Genomic DNA, 12767 nt, shown 5'->3' on the forward strand with positions numbered 1-12767 from the left:
CTATATAAATGCTAGCTATTATCAAAATGACAATGAATATCTAAAAATTAATTTGTAATCTTTTCCATATTGTCTCCACATATGGCTACCCTCAAATAGGTTTATATCATTAAGGAATAATAATGATAAAAATAGACTTAAATCAACATACTATAACACAATGAGTTTAAATGGATATGTAACCTGAATATTAAGGATAATACCATAAAAATATTAAAAGAAAAGCAGATTACATCTATTTCATAACAATGGATAGGAAATGAAAAAGTTTAAAGTTTAGAAAAAACTTTAGAAAAGTTTAGAAATAATTACTAAAGATAAAAAAAGGTAATTTTGATTACATGAAATTGAAAAGCTTCTGCACAGACAAAATTAATACCCTTCCACTAAAAAGGAAAACAGTTGAATGGGAAAAAAAAATCTTGGTATCAAATTTCTCATATAAAAAATTGATTACAAGATTTATAGACAACTAATAAAGACACATATGATCGAAAGTTATTCTCCATTAAATAAAGAATCAGAGGATACGAACAAACATTTCTCAAAAGTTTTCTGCAAACTATCAACAACCACATGAATGAATGGTCCAAATCATTTCTAATAAAAAAAAAATCAAAACAACAATTGAAATTTGACACAGTCTCATATCATACTTTATAACAGACCCCAACACAGACTATTGTATCAATTTTATAACTGCTTAATAAAAATATTCTTGCTTCCAGTTCTAGTTAAGTCTTTCAGTTCTTGATATTCCCCCTTTCTGATTCTTATGAGTTACTAAAACAGCAAAGTAAGGGATAGAGAGCATTCTTAAACTTGGGGAACAATGAGGGGGAAATGGAATAGGAAATGGGAAAGAGCATCAGAAACCTGTGAAAATATTCCCCTTGCATTTATGTAAATACAATGATTCATTTTGCTATTCCAGAAACAGACTAAATGTGTTTATAATAAATGTGCCTACAATAAATATGCCTGCTATGTCTGAAGCTGTTTTCATTTTTTCCCATACAATGGGATTAATTGTACTACTTAGTTGTTACAATAGTTGAAATTTTGATGTGATGAAATTTTTACAAAGACCTACACCCCCTTCTTTGCCTCTCCCCCCCCCATAAGTGATTTTTAAAAAGAAAATAGAATTTTCCCATGGAAGTATTTTCTTTCTCTTTTCCTAAATGAGCAACCATTACCCCATTATATGGCCAAGGAAAGGCTATTAAATAACCACTACCAAATCCCCATAACAAACTATACAGAAGAAAAAAAGACCAAGCATTCTCTTAAGTGAATTTGTAGTTTTATTTCTTGGGTGGAGAGGGGAGAGCAGCAAAATAAGTTTCCCCAAGTGTCAGTGACCTCAAGCAGTCAACTCTTTATTTCATAATTCCTCTTCTTGTTTTTCACTGTAATATGAACTACCAGCCAAAAGAGATGGACTCTCTCTTTGCCGTACAGCTTTAGCTGACAGATTCAAAGCCTGTCTGGAAGGTGAGAGGGTAAATATACCTGAAAATAGGAAGTTTCTGATGAAAAGTAAACGTTGGTAGGGGATGGGTTGGTGAAAAAATTTTCAGATTTCAACACCCTTTAGATAAATTCTTCCCACACTATGCTTCCAGACACTAACTTAATTTTAATTTGTCCTGCTCTCTAAAAGTGGCCAGAAGAATGAACAAAATATGAATTCTTTGTGAGGGGTAGAGGCATGTGTTTCACATTAAAAAAGTATTCCTTTTTCTATAAAATATATTACAATCTCAATGCGACTCCCCAAATTTCATTTTTAATCACCATTTTGTTGGGTTAGTTGTTAATGAGATTTAATTTCTAGGGATAATTCTGACAAGTTTGATATATTAATTAAGAATTTGCATGGAGGCTGTGTAAAGCAAACAAAAAGATTGAGTAGTATAAAAGAGATAATTACTGGACAAAATATTTGGGACACACATTTGTTAATTATTTATATACTGTAATTGAAAAAGTTCATGTGCATCTTGGTGAAATGTAATAGCTTTATCCAATGACACAAAATTGATAATTGTTAAAAAAAAACCTTTTATTTAATATTTTGGTAATAACATTCCATGATTACAGACATTCTAAATCCTTAAGCATGGGAGGAAAAAATCCTCAAATAATTAAAAAGATATGATTTTACAGAGGCATTTATGAATATATATGTGCATACATATATTATATATATATAATCTGTACTGTATTCACGCCGCATATCATAAAAATGAATATGCATCACTTTCAGCTACAACTCTATTCTGTGGTAAAGCTTATTTTAAAAAGTCCAAAGATAACAGAGGCTATATAACAAGGGATCCTCACATAGTGGTCTCATAATTGTGAAAATACATTAAAAGGCATATTTTATATAATTAAGTGATCTAATATAGATCTAAGATGAAAATATTAACTTTGTAAAATAATTTCACAGATGAAGGCTAAGTTCTGGGGTATGAAAATTTTTCTGTAATCCACAAAACAATCTTGACACATTTTCTTTGGAATATTTTTAAGACAATCATCTTACAAAGTCCAAGCCTCAAAATTAAAAAAAAAAAAAAAAGCCACTTGTTTTATGAACATGTTTTAACTGTAGTGACTATCTGGAACAGATCTTCTGCTTTTATAGATGATTTGCAAATATAGGCCAAATTATATAGATCAAAAATGAAATGAGATGAAATAATTACGCAATTTAGCCACCAAACTGGAAAGTTCAAACCACAAAGTGTATTTTTTTGGTGGCCGAAAAGAGTGGAAAGAAAAGAGAGTGGTCGGTTGTTTACATTAATTATTGTGTCTAAATATCTTACTACTAAGTATCTATTTTACTTACATTAAATAAACATGGTTTTATTATCAAGTAATATTGGGATCTATATACAGAGAAATGAATTAAGGCATAGTCAAATGTTTCAGTTAATAACTCATCCAGATATGCCCAATTTTGCCACAATACTTCTGGAAAGTCCAAGTGGAAGAGTTGGCAATAGAATAAATTTTCTGGTCCCATTTTAATATTAGATGATTATTATAAAGGCAGTAATATACATATATATATATTCTTGGTCTCACCAGGGACTTTTGAACAACTTTTCTAAAGAAAAATTGTATAAAATAAATGAGTATGCCAATTTTATTATTAAAATTTCAAAACTTATTGTCTTTGTGAAGATCATAAATTCTCACTTGCAACTGGCACTCTGGATATTCTTTTTCTGAATTTGTGTGCTTCAAGTTAAGTAATTTAACATTCATGGCAAAAATATTTGAATTATTCATCTTTCTTCCAGTTCACTCTCTTAAACATACACAAAACAGCCTGTAATTCTATCAAAAGTAACTTCCAAAGAAGTGCATATGATTTCTTTTTTAGTTTTGTATTAAATAAACAGTGACCTTTTAGGCAAAAATTTTGGAAGTAACTATAAAATCATAATTTTGCTTATCCATGTAAAAATTTTAAGATTAATTCTTTATTAAGCTAAATACACATATAAGTGACATATCTCTTCTTCACAACAATTGCATATCGAGTAGGCTATCTTAAAGAGTCATTTATTGTTCATATTAATGATACCAATTGGAAATCAAAGCTTCCTCAAATTTGGATCACCTGTTTTCTAATTCCATGCATTATGGTATGTGGCTGTTGTCATTGACGTGTTTCATGTAATTGTTATTAAAATATAATTTGAATTATGAAAAGAGATAATTATAAGAAATATCCATATGGATATCTGTACAAGACAACAAAACGTCTGGATCAATATTCCAAGTGTTTTGTCTATAGGATAGCAAAGAATATCCAGGTAACTACTTACATCATTCACCCAAATTTTTTAACATCACATTTAAAGCACCTAAATTTCCCCATCTTTCCTCAACAAAAGGATCAAATTGTTATTAATTTCAATTAAAAATTTAGATCCTGAAAAAAAAAGACTTCAGAGTCACATTAAAACGTGGAAAATGTTGAAAGTTATTTAGACACAAAATAATTTTAATTAACTTGGTTTGGGGAAAAAATAATGAAAACAATTTGAAACTTTTTTTAAAAAGTGTTTTAGATGAGAATTATCATCCTTTAGATGTGATACTTTCAACAGATGTGATAATTTAAATAGGTAATTTGCTATCTTAGTAAACAAGCAAATAGCTACTCCATTTGTAAATGTGTGTGTATGTATGTGCCTGTGTATGTGAGTATGCTCAACAACATCTGAGAGGACTGAATGCATTTCTACATTAAGAGATAACTAATTTGGTTATTCACTATCTAAAATAACTTCTTTTCAATAATGCTATTTTTATTTATAATGAATAGTTATGCATATTGCATGTTCTGTGCAGTTTGTGATAAACTAACCTTATTTATTCTTTCAAAACTCTTTGCCATATATTTGAATTTTAGTTGTGCCTGCAAGTAAATTCATAATTTTACCCATATTTCTAAATATATTGAATTTCAGAAACCAGAAGACAAGTATCTAGTTTGGAATATTACAGATTGCTTTTTGGAATTCATTCTGAAACAATAAAGCTCACTATAAGTTCAATTCCCTCCCCACCATTTTTGCATGAGTCATTTCATATCACACATAATATCACTTTTCAAACCATGCTGAGAGCTAATTTGGTCAAAGATAAAACATAATCTTTAAGCATCTGGGAATCTTTAATAACTTTGTTGAAAGGCTTAGAACCTAAAGAATAAGCCAGCAGAGTCTTTATTGCTCCTTTTTGGGCCTCATTCTCTCAAAGTACTATACTTGGATTTGAATGTTCAATAATATAACCCATGACTCTGTGGCATTGCTGTTTTCTTCACAGCAAAATTCTACATAAACAAGTTGCCTTCTTAGAACTTACTCAAGATTTGTGACATTGATATTGAAAAAGGAGGTTTGGGATTTTTTTTAAACCTATAAAAACTATTTCAACAACTAGTCCAAAAGGACAGTGTTATAGTAAAATTATAGAATATTTCTAAGTTTTTCTTCCTCTTTTATTCTATAATCCCAAAATCTTGCAAGTTATTTTTGTAGTTTCATTAGCTATTCTGTCAAATGCATTGGCTCACCAGGATCCAAGTGGACCACATCATCAGGCACTTAAGAAATACTTATTGGTGAGTTCTCATCCAAAAGGCTCACATGAGCAAGTGTTTGTGGCAGAAAGAAACTAACGGGTACTGATAGTTTCATTTCTTTTTCTAATTAGGAGTTCTGTTAGCTACTCACTGGTTGTCTTCGGCTTGTAGTCTTTGAACAGTATTATCAAGTAGTTCCATTGATTCTCTCAGTGTGACATTAATTGTGAATGATTGTGGTTTAATGGTTAACCCATAACTAAAATTCATTTTTCGGTCCTCATTTGGATTGGCAAGGAAATTGCACTGGTGGGCCAAAATGGCAATAAAGAGAAATAGCTGTACTTTGGACAGCTCTTCCCCAATGCACCTGCGTTTACCCACAGAGAAAATCATGACCCCACTAGCCATATCTTTGTCAATGAATCCTTTGTCATCTAGGAATCGGGCAGGATTGAAGTCTTCTGGGTTCTGCCATTTCACTGGGTCATGATTAACTGACCATTGGTTGACAAATACCACTGTATCTTTGGGAATGTGATAGCCCATGATAGAAGTGTCAACAGTGGTAGCATGTGGAATGGTGACAGGTACAAAGCTACTGAAGCGCATGGCTTCATATAGAAAAGCCATGACATAGGGAAGATGAGGCTGATCATCCAAGCAGGGCAGTCGATCTCGACCCACAACTCTATCCAATTCTTCTTGTACCTGAGCCTGTACTTCAGGATACCTGTTTTTAAAAATGAAAGTGCAGAAAACCATTAGGCAAAGTAGTTTCTATTACATCAAGGAAAATATGGTTATTTAAAAATTACATCTTAGAAGTCTTCTAACTTTATGTTAAAGGCCTATGCCATGTAATTTTTCTCTCCTCTAAGTTGTTTTTAAAACCTTGTATAATGATGCTTGGTACATTCTCCCACCCCTCACCCCCACACTCTATATTATTTTAAATGGATACCAAAATGATAGCATTTCTTTTATAATTTTTTTTAATGATTAAGATTTCACTTCTTAATTTTAACTGTGTGGCTGAAGAAGTAGTTTATAGGTTAAGTTTATAAATTAAGTTTATAAAAAGAGATAGACAAATGTGAAATGGCATGATGATTTGGAAGAAATGGTGATGAAAATCCACTCACTAGTCATTTTCTTATCCTTTCCTTAAATTTTCTCCAGAAATTTTCTATCGATAAATTTCCAGCTTTGATTTCACTTATAGAAAGTTGTTAGATTCCATCTGAAGGGTATTGAAAACTGAAACTTAAAATATATACAAGATTTTTTTAATGTAGTTGTATGATACTGTATGAGGATGTATTCTGATCGAAGTGGATTTCTTCGACAAAGAGATCTAACTCAATTTCAATTGATCAAGGATGGACAGAAGCAGCTACACCCAAAGAAAGAACACTGGGAAATGAATGTAAACTGCTTGCATTTTTGTTTTCCTTCCCAGGTTATTTATACCTTCTGAATCCAATTCTCCCTGTGCAACAAGAGAACTGTTCCGTTCTGTACACATATATTGTATCTAGGATATACTGTAACCTATTTAACATGTATAGGACTGCTTGCCATCTGGGGGAAGGGGTGGAGGGAGGGAGGGGAAAAATCGGAACAGAAGTGAATGCAAGGGATAATGTTGCAAAAAAAAAAAAAAAAATTACCCTGGCATGGGTTCTGTCAATAAAACCCTATTTTTTAAAAATTAATTAATTAATTAAAAAAAAGAAAAAAAAATGTAGTTGTAATTCTAAACTTTTTCATTAATAATTGATGTAAACTTTAACCTAATGTTACACTCTCATTTAACACGAAATTTGACACTCATTTAACGTGTTTGCTTGTGGTTGTCACAGTTCTAGCCGTCCTGATTTTCTGTGAATAATCTCACAAATTATAAGCAATATTCCTTCCATAATAAATTGTTGCGATTGTGATTCTTGTATTCATTAGATTTTATAGACTGTTGTATAGATATATATAGATATAGTCTGCTCTAAAAGGATCTCATAGTCTAAACTTTTCTTTTGCTTCTTCAAATCACGCGATCACGCTAAAGAAGAAAGGAAACTTGGGCACAATCCCATATAGCCGGTGCGTGCCGTACCTGAGTAGTAGAGAGCTTCCTCTCCACCTGGTAAACGTATTGCTCCAGGCCGCCTCTGCATTTTACAAGTCCTCTCCCCATCCCTATTTATTTTCTGAGACACTCACAGCTTTCTCTTTCCTTCCTTTCTAATAAGACCTTGTGTCTCTGGCTCCATGCCCAAAGCTTCCGTGCTAGCTAATCATGATCTGGGCCACAACCAAGGCTCGGGGCAGGGGGAGGTGGGGCGGTCCGGCTTGGAGATTGCTTTGCTTCATTCCGTTTACTTTCCTTGGGAAACAAAGCCCTAAATCGTCTGCTAGGTTTGATTGCCAGCGCCAGCCTCAGCTCCGCACTGCTGACTAAGCTAAGCCCCACCGCGCCTAATGGGCTGCTGTGTTTATTTAACGTATTTAATGCATTACACTTTCCACTGAGGAATTGGGAGGAGAGATGGAGGAAAAGGGAGGAGGGGAGGAGGAGAAAAGAGAGGAGGAATCGTCTTTTAGAGCTTTTCCTATAACTTAGAGCAAGGGACTAGGCAGGATTCTCAATGCTTTTCAAAGGCCTGTTTGTCTAAAAGTGCTTCGCACTGATTTGCCTCCATACGTTTTCCCAGCTTCAGAGACTTCTCTAACTTCCATAACTATGAAAGGTTTCAATGGGTCAAAAATGAAGGGGGCACAACTCTGCAAAACACTCTACGTCGGTGTGGCTGGAGTCACAGAATGGCCGGCAAAAGCCCCTGATTTCTTTTTTGTACGCAGCTCTTCAGCCCACAACAGAGGGAAGAGTACAGAAAACTGGAGACAGCTGGGAAACTTCAGAGAGACGAAGATCTAAATCTGTGCCAGGGCCCAGCCCCCTCCTTTTCAGGTAAGACTAGCCTTACCTTACGAATAAGATGAGAAGCCACTGTAGTGCCGTGGAAAGCGTGTCCTGACTGGCCCCGAAAATATCTGTGACCGTGGCCGGCACATAGTCTGTGTCCAGGCGCAGCCCAGACGTAGCTTTTCCAGTACTCTCCTCCTCCTTCCCCACCGTGTGAATAAAGGCATCCATCATGTCCCGGGGAGGAGCTCCGGGCTTCAGGCTGGTCCGGTGCTTCAGGAATTTGTCCAGTACGAAACTATAGAAGTCGTGATTGATTTTCTTGAAGTCGCGGTAGGCGGTGCGCACAGGGTTGGGGAAGCGCTGGAGCCAAGGCAGAACGTCTACAAGGCTGCCCGCCCCTACCGTGCGGCTGAACCGCTCGTTGTGGCTCAGCAACTCGCGGAACTCTTCATCACTGTGGCTGTAGCGGCAGCCGAAGCACACGGCACTCATCACGTTGGCCACAGCCACCACGGTGAGAGGACCCGGGTTCAGAAAAGCGCCTCCAGCGCTACCTTGCACTAACAGCATCACCAGCTCCCGCGCCTCACTAAGCACGTGTTGTTCCAGGACCCGGCGGCTGCGGACGTGTCCCGTGGAGAAAGCACGCACGGTGCCGTGGGCCACCCGCCTCTGCATTTTCCAGATCTCAGAATATTTGTTGAAAGCCAGGCTAAGGCCGTTGGACACCACATGGAAAGAGGGGAATGGCGGCCGGCTGGCGAAGGTGGACCCCTGCTGTACCAAGGCCTGGCGGATGGCGCGCTCGCCGTTCAGCACTACCACTGGGCAGTTACCCAAACGGATTTGGAAGACGTCTCCGTAGCGGCGAGCCAAACGAGTAAAGGAGAGGTGAGGGATGTTGCCCACCTCCACAACGTTCCCGATCAGGGGCCATTGAAATGGGCCAGGGGGGCTGCAGCCAGCCCCGGGGAGCCGACGACAACGCCGTAGAATATACTGGCTCAAGTGGACAGCGACCAGCACGGAAAGGAAGAGCAAGAGAGTGGTCTGCTGGGTAGACAGAAGGCCGGGAATCCAGGCTTCTTCACTATTTCGGCTTGTGGCCATGCTGTGGGAGACAAGATTCATGAGCATCGAGGGCTATTGGGAGGGAGAGAAAGGGGACGATTTGATGACAGGAAAAAAAGCAGCTTAGAGAATCTGGTAGAGTTAAGTTAGAAAGACCGACTCACACCTAATGCAAACAACTGTAACTTTGAGGCAAGGAGGAGGCTGTGAATACTTTGGTCAGAACAGAGTTGGTCTCGATTCCTTAACACACACTCTGCTAAAGATGCTTCTGCTGCTGTTTGTGGAAAGACTCTGAATTCCACCAGCATCTACCCTGCAGAGTACTTCTTCCCACCGCTCTCCCCATCTCCTTCCATTCGCTCACTCTTTACTAATAAGTTAAGAGAAGGGGCAGGTGTGGCTTCTGAGAAAGCCCAAAACAAAGCAGTGTAACGGTCCTTCCAGTGAGAAGAAAGCCCCGAAGGGTATTTGGGTATGAAGTGCCCCTCTTCCCTACCTGCCAATTGGTGTATTCCCTGATCCTCCCTCCACCCCTCAACACACCCACCTGCAAAAACTGGTAAAACGGGGAGGTGAGGGCATCCCAGACTTGTCAAAAATACTGACCTGTGGGTAGGCGCTGCTTCCAGCAATATCTGATGAATAGGGAGCTGAGGAATTGAGCGTAGCTGTGGATACAACCAAAGTTTAGCTGCGTCGAAGAGGGACCTATATCAGACTGTAATTGACAGTCCCATTCTAGCATGGATGGATCTCAAAGGTTCCCCCAGCGAAGAGTATCTGTTTTCACCTGCTCCACGGATTTAGAAATTCATCCTCAGCTCAGCCCAAGTGGCGAAATTGGGGTATTTCTTCAGGTGAAAGGAATTATAAAAAGTTAGTTACCTTCCCAGGTGCCCTCCACCCCGGGACAGGAAGAATGCTAGGATTTTCTAGCAGCTCTAGAGATGGTTTGGGAGCACGGATGCCAGTTAGCCCCTACTCCTAGCTGGCAGAGATGATGTGAAATAAATTTGCTACTTGCAAACTGAACCAGCCAGTACTTTGAAAATGAGGCATCCCATTTCTACGGGTTTTAAAGACTCCGAAAGGGAGGAGGGATAGAAGGAGGGAGTGGGAGCCGGTCCGAGCATCAGCAAACAGACTGGACCTGGAAAGGGCGGGGCAGTACTGGTAGGGGGAGGGGTCTTTAAGAGTGGCACCCGCATGAGTTAAGACCTCAGTCCCCAGAGGAAGAATCAGACCCCATTTGTGTGATACAACCGAAAACAGATTTATTTGAGTAACTAGTAAATTTACCCCCAGATTGCATTTGGTGTGTTTTCTTTGCAATAAGATCCAGTCACCCCTAAGATAAAGTATACGTTAGTTTTCAAGCCTCGGATTTCTAGTTTCCACTTAGAGCTGAATCCCAGCAACAAAATTACCCTCCTCATCCCAAAGTCCATCACTTTTCCCCAGGGTCATTTCTCCCATGGGCGGGTTTTAATGTAAACATTCAAGCGTTGTATTGCTTCATACCTATCTATTCTCGGCCTTTCTGGGATCTTTCCCCCTCCTTGCTCCGGAGTTAGAGAAGGAAACTTCCTTCACCAATTGCTGGTGTGCAGCTGTTCTGTGCCCTACTGTTTTAGAGTGGCCTGGGGCTACTGAGAAATTAAGTGACTAGTCCAGGGTGACCCTTTAACTCAGGATTTCAACCTCAACCCAGATCTTCTCGAGTCTAGCCAATTAATCTCTCCCATCCTCATTTTCCTCCAGTGTTAAACGAAGGGCTTGAGGTTAGTGGCTTCTAAGATCCTTTTCAACTCTAAACCTATAATCCAATCCTATGATCCAGTGGTTCTTGATGCCCCTCTTATTTTACTTTCTGGGTCTCCGTCCAGTTTATCCCCAATCCCAGACTCCGCCTGATAAAAGTGATGTGAACCTGCGCAGCTTTTAAATAACTTGTAAACTAAAGAAACGACAGAGCCCTTTGTAGCTGCTGTTTCCTCCTCCTTTCTTTCCCACATTTTGCTGTCTGTGTCCGTCTGTCTAATCTATCAGCAAGCTGCTATCTATCTATTTATTTAAAATATCCCCCTACCCACCTTTTAGGGGCAGCAAGGTTGTCCAGCGAATGGAGCTCCGAGCCTAAATTGGCTAAATTAAACTAAAAATTGGCCTCAGACACATACAAGCTCTATGGCATTGGGCAAGTCACCTGACCTTTCCCTCATTTTCCTCATTTGTAAATCGGGGTCAGTATCTTATTTCCAGGCTGCTGTGAGGGTAAAATGAGATATTTGTAAAGTTCTTAATACAAAGTAGGCGCTTATGTAAATACATATTCCCTGCCTTTATATTAAAAAAAAAAAAAATTCCCTATGAACTTCCCAAATAACCACAAACTTCAACATACAAAGAAGAATGAGGACTGCATTGGAAAGCGTGAACTAGTTTTAAAAACGCTTCTATGTGTTTTGATTTTTTTTTAAAGTATATTGACTACCTTTAAATTTTTCAAGCACATTTCCAAGGCATAAAAGAGGTAGGATTTCAGGTATCCTCCACCTAGGGTTCTTGAATAAACAAACGTAGTCATAATCACAGATGTCCAGCAGACGGCGAAGAGACCCGTCAGCCGGGCGGCCCGGCTCTCTCTGTGTACACCTAATGCCGGAATCTGCCCGCAGATGCTCAGTCAAGCCAAACGCGCGTGCGCTCGCTCGATCTCTGCGTAACCGCGGCAGGCTTTGGCCACGGGCTCAATCTTCCTTTACTCTTCTCAGTCCACTTCGCCTTACTGGGTTTGTCTGGGCAGAGCAGCCCCTAAAGAAGGATCTACCCGGGAGAGCGGGCCCTACAAGGAGGGTGGGGCGAGACGGGCCGGCTGGCGTCCCTTGGTGGGACTTAGTGAACCGCGCGGAAGGAAAAAGAAAGACAAACAAAACAAAACACTCTGTCTCCCGAGTGTTACAGAGTTGAAAAGTTTGGTGTTGGCGTGTGTGTGTGTTTTTTTTTCCCTTCTCCTGGGTCGCCTCCCCTTTGCGTGCGGAGTTTGCATTGCGTGCGCGGCTTCTGGAAAGCCGGCTCTAAGTCATCCCCTCAGCACTCATCTGGGCTCCCCCTCCTCCCGCGCCTTCTCACGGTACCTGACACGCAGAGGCTGCTCTGCCAGCAGCGTGGGGGAGGGAGAGCCAGCAGCACCCCGCCTCCCGTCACCCCCACCCCCTGCCCGACACGCACAACCGCCACCCAGCCACCTCCCTCCTCGGAACTCGAAAAACCCAGAAAGGCCCTGCCTTGTAGCTAAATCACCTGCTAAACCCATTAGCCTGAGAGAGAGATGTTTCTGAAGCTTCTTGGCAGGGCAGCTTAGTGATGCCGGCTTCATTCTTTACTATGGAGTTGAACGTGTGGGTGCATGTGTCTATGTCTTCAGTTAAGGGAAATGGAGATGAGTTTCATGGTTCTTTTTGTTTGTTTTTGTTTGTTTTTCTGGCTTCTTGAAACGTGCTGCCAAGAAATCGCGTGACCCTTCCTTCTCGGGCTCCTTTACAAAAAGAATTCTCAAGAGGAGTGATCTAACAGGTCCTTATATTCTGCCTTTTTTTTCCCTCTCTAAGAAGGGGAGGAATTGTCTGCCTTGGAATGTGTATT

General features: G+C 39.4%; 1 protein-coding gene across 2 annotated transcripts; it reads right to left on the reverse strand.

Moving 5' to 3' along the window:
* Window positions 1-2047: 2047 nt before the first annotated feature.
* On the reverse strand, window positions 2048-12465 carry LOC127547991 (cytochrome P450 1B1). 2 transcript variants are annotated; one of them, XM_051975130.1, is made up of 3 exons: window positions 9729-12465; window positions 8107-9159; window positions 2048-5852 (listed from the first exon to the last, which is right to left on the reverse strand). In XM_051975130.1, the coding sequence occupies exons 2-3, from the start codon at window positions 9156-9158 to the stop codon at window positions 5267-5269; spliced, it is 1638 nt and encodes a 545-aa protein (XP_051831090.1). In that variant the 5' UTR covers window position 9159; window positions 9729-12465; the 3' UTR covers window positions 2048-5266. The 2 variants fall into 2 exon arrangements, with proteins under 2 accessions (XP_051831090.1, XP_051831089.1); XM_051975129.1 differs by having other exon boundaries at window positions 8107-12465.
* Window positions 12466-12767: the final 302 nt, after the last annotated feature.

The sequence above is a fragment of the Antechinus flavipes genome, chromosome 2, assembly GCF_016432865.1.
Source record: "Antechinus flavipes isolate AdamAnt ecotype Samford, QLD, Australia chromosome 2, AdamAnt_v2, whole genome shotgun sequence".
In the NCBI taxonomy this organism is placed as follows: domain Eukaryota; kingdom Metazoa; phylum Chordata; class Mammalia; order Dasyuromorphia; family Dasyuridae; genus Antechinus; species Antechinus flavipes.

Excerpts from the sequence above, each read along its gene's own strand:
- LOC127547991 (XM_051975129.1), bottom strand. The coding sequence starts at position 9,185 with ATGCTCATGAATCTTGTCTCCCACAGCATGGCCACAAGCCGAAATAGT. Across the intron at positions 5,853-8,106 it reads CTTCTCATCTTATTCGTAAG|GTATCCTGAAGTACAGGCTC; the intron begins GTAAGGCTAGTC and ends TTTTAAAAACAG.